Genomic DNA, 9,075 nt, shown 5'->3' on the forward strand with positions numbered 1-9,075 from the left:
ATCTCCCTGAATGGACCCTCGTATCGCTGTGGCTCTTTTCCATAGTTTAATCTGGCCCATCAAATTGCGGACTCTGAAGTTTTGCCTTGCCATCTGTTCCTGTTGTTCTCCATCTCGATCCTCTCCCTAACTTTAGCCCACACCCTATGTTGTGCCATACTATTAATGGCAATAGTGTCCTCTCCGGTTACCGTATCCCGATAGTCCCTCCAATCTCCATGTAATCCAAAAACAACCTCAATTGGAGCAAACCCTGTGATGGAATGTATCGAGTGGTTGACCACCACCAATGACCACCCTTTCCATCTCCTCTAATTCCCGCATTGTCAATCTTTCGTGCGTTGCCTGATGAGATTCTCTCTGGAATACTGTTATATTGGAATCATGTTCCCAGGGCCTCCAATACTGCTTTTGCCGATCTTTTTGTCAATGAGTATGCCATTGCTAATTTACTGAACACGTTGACTACTGTTACCCACTTGTACCCTCTCCAAGTGAACGAGTCCACCTGTATGATCACTAAGCTGTGCTTTTGCAGTGGTTGTTTCTTGTATTTCTTGTGGTGGATGACGATCATATTTGGTACTTGGGCATATTTCGTAATTACCAATGTCTTGAATGGTGAGCTTCATTCTCCACCAAAAGTATCGCTGGCGCAGCACCTGTATAGTCTCATAAAGCCTCTTATGTTTGTTTTACCCTGGTGATAGGCGAGCGTCACCTCTTTTTGTCGTTTGCAGAACATTACCCCATTACATTAATCAATACTGCTCTCGAATGCCAGTCTGTGACCACGTTGTCCTTCCTGGACTTATACGCAATACCCATGTTGTACTGATATAGCATCCCTATAAATTCATAATGACCTTGCTTGAAGGTGAAAGCAGTCTTATGCTGGTCCCTGGGATGCATCTTAGTTTGATCATACTCCACGTTTAAGTTGAGCATGCTGAAAATTTTTATGCCGTCTAATCTATCCAAAATGTCCTCAAATCACGAGATTGAGTACTTCTTATCAACTGTGTCCTTGTTCAATCTATGGTAGTAGATGACTATACGGTACTTTTCTGCACCATCCCGTGGCATACTCCCACAAAGGACTATTATATGACGAGGTGCTGTCTATAATTATCCCCTGTCTTCTCAGATTCTCTATCTCCTCTTTGATGTGGTGTTGAAATGCTTGGTGATACCACCTTTTCTTTACATAAGTCACTCTATCTTGTTTTAGCAGAATCTCCTGAACTCTTTTCCCAGTAGCACCCAGTCTATCTTCCTCTTTAAAAAAAATATCGCCAATTCTTCCAAAATTCTGACTTTTTAACTCTTCCCTTGCATCACCGCCCCTACCCTCCCCCTCTGTCGGCAATCCCTTCTTCCCCAGCTCTATTGCATCCAACTTCAACCCTGGACTGTATCCATCATCTCACTGAGTTTATCTTTGATTCTGTTGTAGTGTGCCAAGAGTTCCCTGGCATACTGCCCACTAGACTCTCAGTTTCTTCATATCCCTGAATATCATAAATATGTCCTCTAGGGCCCTTCGTCCTCCTCCGAACGCCTTATTTAATTTTTCCTTGATGACACACCAGGGGGTCTCTTCGTCCATCTGAATCTGATTGTGGATGCTCCTCTTCACTCTGCAGATGACCGCTGATTTTAATGCCTTTGCATCCTCGCTATCAAGTAGATTTTTTATTGACTTAGGTTCAATTCGGCTTATTAGTTGGTCACTCCCTTTTATGAAGTGGCTCAGTTCGCCCATTTCCCCCGTGGATCGTAGAGAGACTTCCGGTTGTGGGGAAATCTCTACGGGTTGAAGAATCACCTCTATGGGCGGTGAGTTGTCAACCACGCTCTGATTTAGTGTTCTGATGAAGTTCTCAGCATAGTACTGCTTGTTATGGGGTAAAAGAAGTGATAAAAAAGGACTGCTATTACCCCTTAGTCATTTTTTCTAAACTAATCTGTTTGTGGAATACATTATGCCTTAAACATCCACTGGAAGGTTGATTTCATGTGGATTTAGAAATAGGCTTAACTAACCATTTAAACATGTTAATTTTCATTTTTTCTTTTTATACTGCAAATAACTTGGGGGAATAGAGTATGATGGTTTGAATTTTAATTAGTTAATTTAAGGTTTAGCATTTGTTTAACAAATTTGCATTGTATTGCATTTACCTCATGTATTTTATCAATATCATTTTGTTACTTTTTTTTCAAGTCACTTAAAACACCTTGAACTTAACTAATCCACACAAGCTGAATACTATTTCAGTGTGATTTTCTTACTCACCCATCTTTACATCAATTATAATTTTAACATTATATTTTTAAATTAATTAATTTAATTTTTCTGTAGGTGATGTTGATTCTGGCCAAGAAGATGAAGACATCTGTGTTCCATCCGTCAGACAGGTCAGGCCTCCAATAGCTCAACCTAGAGTAACAAGGCTTTAGATTATATAATTATACCAAATAGGTGTTCATTATTATTTTTCTGCTTAAAAACTGGTGTCATTATTGATGAGCCTATTACAAGAATGTTCCAATAATTGTTTTTGTTTAGTTTAGTTTTCTATTATTTTCACATTGTTAAATTATCCTATTCTGAGAAAGTTTAAACAATTTATGATTTAATTAATCAACCACTATATTAGTGTATGTGCGCACGAGATTGCGTGTGTGTGTGTGTGTGTGTGTGTGTGTGTGTGGGTGCTTGCGTGCATGCACAGGTATGTATATATATTGCTGTTAAAAGAAAAAATTCAGTCAATACTACTATTAAGTGATCTATACTAGTTTCAACTGTTTTGTCATGTAGGCAGAACTAGTTTTGACTTGTATTTAAATAAAAACCATGAATGACTCAAATCATTTGTCCTTAGCTGGTTCAAATGTGTTGTTACACGGAAGGTTATTAATAAAAATCATATTAGTAACCTAATTTATATAATTAAGTTTAAAATTATAAGTGTTACCACAGTTACCTAAAATATGGTTATTACTTTTTATCAATAAAGCAATAAACTATTACTTTGATTTTATTGGTACAGTACCTCCTAAACCAGATGTTCCCTAAGTGGGTGACCCAAAGGAAAAAGCTGAAGCATGGTTTAAACGACATTGTTTTGATTAGTGAAAACTAGTTCTGTCTATTGGGGATGGTTTAAACTAATATTGACCAGGTTAATACCAGCTTTGATTATAACATATACACTGCAGTTCTTTAAGGGATGTAGGAATTGACAGTGTTATATCCTGATATTAGTGAAAAATTAATAATAATGATATGCAGATCTGAGCAGGTGACAATGAAAGTAGTGTAAGTCAATGTTCCATAATTGTGAATAATTTCATTCTGAAAGTGAATGCTTTGTAAATGTACTTAATCAATATATGTATAGTGTTCACATATCATTTACAGTACATTTACACAACATCCATTTTCTCACAATAAAGGAACATTGACTTATGGAGTATTGTGCCTTAAAATGGATCAGTCTTAGAGTCAAGTACATATTATACTTTTACTCTGCATACTATAGAACAAAAACAAATATTTTATGGAATAAATATATTTATAGGCCATCTTGCTATAAAAAGTGAGATTGTCATTGTTTTCCTTGTGAGTTAGTGAGTTTCTTACACTTTTGATCCTCATACCTACCACATATAAAACTCCAAATCAATTTTTAGTAAACTTGTTTACTCAAATTGAAAGCAACTTCTCTTCAATTTCAACTCATCAAGTTTTGACTGAATCTTATCTCTTATATTAGCTTAAACATTAAGTTAGCAAGACAGCAAATTTTTAAAAAATTAAAATTATATGAAAAGCTGCTCTGAGCTTGTCTAGTTCTTCTTTGTAAAAATAATGTGAAAACAAATGTTTTAAAAGCTGATAGATCCAATAATACTTTGGGTTTAGTGAACCTAGTCATAATAATTAAATATTTTTTATGTATTTACTCAATTTATCAGTGTTTCTCCTGCTACTATGAATTTTAATTTTGTCATTTTAAAATGTTTTGAAATAATCCTTGAAACCTTGAATTTTAGTTTTTAGTTTAAGCATAATGAGAATGCAAGTGGTACTCAAAACCACAATGATGAGTTGACAGAAACATTAATGTATATTGATCACAGAATCTTGACTAACCATCAACTGACTTATAAGCATAATCCAGTGCCATGCTGTTACTGTTATTATTGCCTATCTGTCCCATCACTCATGATTTATTTCCTAAAAGCCGGTTGTTATTGACTAAGTGTCTGACAGATCTGAAAAAGTTAAAGAATTTTTCAAATCTGAAAAAATCTGGCAATTTTGTGAAAACATACTGGAAGTCAGAGAATTTTACATGGTAAGGGACGCGAGGGCAAATTTGTTGTCTATGATATACAAGTTTATGAATTAGAATCATTATTTGTTACTATAAGTTTACATAGTAGTGATAAATACACAAGTTTAATCGGGATATAAACAATTTATTGTGGTGTATTAATTGATTTTTTATGATAAACTATAATCAATATAATTATAAGACCTCTCAGAACTTTGTATATCATAAACTAGCTTATAAAGTAATTCATTGTCTTTATTGTTTATTGTCTCATTATGTTGTAGCCATAGGAAGATGGTTGTGAATAATTACTTTACTGCCTTCATAATTTTATTTTATTTATTAATACATTTTATCTTTTACAACCTTATTGTCTATTAATAATATATTTTCAGTTGTAAAGAAGTAATAGTTCAAATGTAGATATCTAGGTATACTGGAGTAGCGAAAAAACATCCACTTATATTTTACACACTCAAAGTTCTGACATGTGTAGATGACAACAGGCACTGAAGGGTAATGGTTTTCGTTAACAGCCTGTATTAAAGCTTGCTTCTTAAACACCTAGCATTAGCAATGGGTCTAAAACTACTAATATTCAAAGGCAAATGCTGCTATCTGCCCTCAATTCCAAGAATATCAGCATTACCTTCCCTGTAGTTCTATATATTTTCCAACTGACCCTAATCCATTGAATCCTTAATAAAATCTCCAAAAATTCATTGTATTTGAAAGCAGAATGTATTGCATTTATGGATGCACTACAAGCTTTCTACTAGGTTTGGCGTTTCTGGCTTACTTTTCAAGTTCAGAATCTATATATCCCTCTTGTTACATTTGGTCCTTTGATCCCACTTTTTCACCACAGAATTAGCCAACTACTATCTAATCAAGGTGTCCCACAAGACAGCTTCATGGAACCTGTTTCCTCCTGTCCAAAGATTAATATGAAACAAAAAAAGATAATAATATATATATATATATATATATATATATTACTAAATATGAGACCTCTTTTTGAGAGGAATGCTGATTCTTTGTTTGCAAAATTATCCTGAATCTTATCTAAACCTATGGACTTGAACTATGGATGAAACTTGAACATTAAATGTTCAGAAAGAAATTCAATCCTTTCAATCCAAACTATTATTTCATAATGTTACCAACGAAACCCTCCCTCCATCATGATCTTAATATAACTTTCGTCCTAAATGTCATACTTTCCGAGTTATCTCATTTCCATTAAAACCTCCTCAACCATTCCAACCCTTTTGCACAATCACTTTCTAACACCATTCATCCTCCTTGAAGATTGATTTTTTTTTTTAATTTCTAATCAATTCACTTATTTTATCCATTTTATTATTATCAATTTTATTCATTTATTAATTCTCTCAAAAAGATTTTTACCTGGAGAGAGTGTCGAGTGTTTCAATGGTCTGGTTCTAAATTTTGGCAAGATCATCCATGACTCTTTGGGTACTCTGTGCCAGTAAGGGATCCGTATCCTCCAGTTATATGCTGAATAAATTTGTGTTCCACTGAATTTTAGTTGCTGTTTATTAGTTATTCTTATTTCATAAAAAATATTTCTATAACACAAAATTGGTGTATTCACAATTACATTCTCAAGTAAACAAAAATATTATTTAGTTTGAGCTTAATTGACCTCAAGAAACTCCCGGCTTTGCCGGAATTACAAGTTTTAAGCTTGAGCTCACTCAGATTGGCTTTGGTTGTGAATGTAGCATTGTTTTTTTTTTTTTCCTTTTTCCTACTATCTAAGAGCAACAAAAGAAAAAAAAACACTTCAACTTAATTCACAGGTCTTCTTCTGTCAGTAGTTATTACTTTAGCTGACATTTGACTGATTTTTTTTTATCCAGTTTTTTATTTTATTTTTTTACATGATTTAGAATAAGAGAGCTTGTGTTTATTTGATTTTACATCTCTTTTATTTATTTTTTTACTTGTGAATATTTATGTCTCACAATACATTCCCACTTTTCTTTTGTCGAATTGTTTTAGTAGTTCTTGAAGAAATTACCAATATAATGAAATCAAGAGTTTATTATTATTTTATTAAATGACTATTGTTATTATTAAATTACATTTTCATATTAAATAAATTCAGTGAATATTATAAAAAATAATAATAATTTTAGTAAGACTTTCTGATTTTTAAAACAAAATTATGGTATATTGATTATTTATTCACAGTTTGTATGTGTGTGTGTATGTATATATATATATATATATATATATATATATATATTACATACATACATACGTATATATGTTAACATTCCATTTATTTATACAACAAGTATACATTTTAATATAATAAAAAATATACTTATATAGTATTATGTGGTATATAAAATAATCATGAAAATTTAATTTTAGTATAATACATAACATTTCTTGAGAAATAATTTTCTGAATAATTGATTGTAGTTATAAAAATAAATCAACCTCAATGAACTCCAGAGTTCGAATTTGGACTGTAAAAGGTTGAATTTACAATGGAAAACCTCAGTGCTAAATAAACTATGATTCTAAATCAAATTATTATTTATAATGATACCAGTATTTACTTTAACTTTGAACATAATTGATTTTGTGACCTAAAAAATTCTAACAACCAAAGATTAAGTACATTGTTAAGTTTCTCTAAAACAGTATTTATTTGTGAACTAATAGTAAGTTAATATATGCATCTTTATAGGCCTAGGACATGGAAGATGTAGTATTGTAATATGTATGTTTTTTTAAGTTGCAAAACTATATTTTTTATCAAAGCTGTATATAGTATACGTGTAAATATATTTTTTAATTTGTTCATTATTAGTGCTGTTTACTTGTAAAAATTAAATTTAATGAATCTTGTCTTTCGGAAAAAAAAAATTTAATTTATATTTGTTTTTTCCTCGTATTATGTATGCTTTATTACTTATTTTAAAGTACCACAGTTAAATTTATTTTTTTATTTTTTATCCAATGAAGATGTGAATATCTGCTTGTTCTTCAGTATAGGAAAGTATCCATTAGATTCAAACTGATGATAGTTAAATGAAATATAACTTTGAATTAAATTGATTGTAAGAAATCACCTAACTCTTGAACATTGTTTTATTTTAAATTGATGTTGATTTTTACACTTGTTGGATTCAAACTTTTTCAATATATTAATTAAGACTCTGTATAAATATTATATGTTTTAAACTAAGTATTTTACTATGCCAGCTAGTTTTTTTCATTCTTATAATAGCTGATGATTTTTTTCAAATTGATATCATTTCTTTAATGAATATTTAAAATAATAAATGAAGACTTGCTTGGTCATTACTGTAGTTGTTGGTGAAATATATCTACTTATTTAAAACAAAAAAATCCATAGTTACAATTATTTTTGTTCTCACTTTTTGTTATGAATCTATTTTGTGTTTATTTATCTTTTCATTATATAAATTTAGTTGGTTTCTTACGTTTTAATTAAATAGTCTAAACATAGTATCAAAAGTTATTAAAATATTAATAATCATTCCTAATTTGGATTATGTACTCTTTAATAATAATTGCATATGGCATTAAAATAAGCTGGTTATTTACTTCAAGAATCTCCTGTAACAAAGAAACTTAATTATTAGTGTTTTAATTGTTTTTCATCATAACCAACGTTTTATATTAAGATAAGTGAATGATGACTGTTTAGTCTGTAAGAATTTGTTACTTTCTTATTGTACTAATAATTAATTCATGTATAAATCTATAAATAATGTATTATCTGTATGTAAATACAAAATATATAAACTATTAGTAAATAGTCTTTGATTATTTATGTAAAATTATTTTTCCAATACATATACAAATATACAAACAGTATTATATATTTTTTTATCTGATTTATTTAAAAATTAGGTATATATACTACATATACATATATATGTGCATTACATGTACATATAAAGTTATGTGACAGCAGGGATAAACTGATTAAAAAAATGAAAAAGGGTAGAAAAGGAACACTGAATGCAAAAACAAGACTGGTTTATTGATGGAGTACACCCACTTATATGCATACAGTTTGCTCTAAAGTCACTGATCTCTTCTGATCCCACTCTGCACATTTTACAGGGCTGTCATCTTTTGTTAAAATTTTGTATTCTAGGCAGAAACAAATCTGATAATCGTTTTTCACACCTCAAAAATCGCATATAGATCAGCGATTCCCAAACTTTTTTCTTCACAGCACCCTTTTGAGGCTAAAAACATTTCTGGGCACCCTTGTTGGGCTAAAAACATTTCGAGGTTACCTTGCCGATCTGAAAAAATATATATAAAAATTTCGTCATACTTATCCTTAGAGTGATTGAGTTTGTAGGAAAAAAAAAACTGCAAAGTAATTGTTGGAATTCATTGTATATTTGCAATTTTAGTTTTTTTTTTTTTTTAATATTTTGAGAAAGTGGCATTCCCTCGCAGCTTCCTTGGTATTCACTTGGGCACCAGCTTTGAAAACGGCTATACAGGATGATAATTTTAAAATTATACAGGTTTTAATGATTATGTAGAAAGATTTACATTTTAAGAAACTAACATTACGAATTAGGCCTGTCTTCACTCCACGCTGTGATTTGCACTTTTGAACGTTTGCATCATAATGGTTATCAATGAAGGCTAAAAATGGAGATTTACAATCTGTGGTGATAAAGAGAACATAAAA

General features: G+C 31.0%; 1 protein-coding gene across 2 annotated transcripts in view; it reads left to right on the top strand.

Annotated features, from left to right (window-relative positions):
- LOC106691555 (XK-related protein 8) overlaps positions 1-4,787 on the top strand; it is a 37,214-nt gene extending 32,427 nt beyond the window's left edge. For both annotated transcript variants that reach the window (XM_014437372.2, XM_014437370.2), the window contains exon 13: positions 2,366-4,787. In XM_014437372.2, coding sequence (XP_014292858.1) covers positions 2,366-2,463 — 98 coding nt within the window. In that variant the 3' untranslated portion in view covers positions 2,464-4,787. The remainder of the gene's footprint in view (positions 1-2,365) is intronic.
- The last annotated feature ends 4,288 nt before the right edge of the window (positions 4,788-9,075 follow it).

This window comes from Halyomorpha halys, unplaced genomic scaffold (genome assembly GCF_000696795.3).
Source record: "Halyomorpha halys isolate HHAL.00 unplaced genomic scaffold, Hhal_1.1 Scaffold2481.1, whole genome shotgun sequence".
NCBI classification, from domain to species: domain Eukaryota; kingdom Metazoa; phylum Arthropoda; class Insecta; order Hemiptera; family Pentatomidae; genus Halyomorpha; species Halyomorpha halys.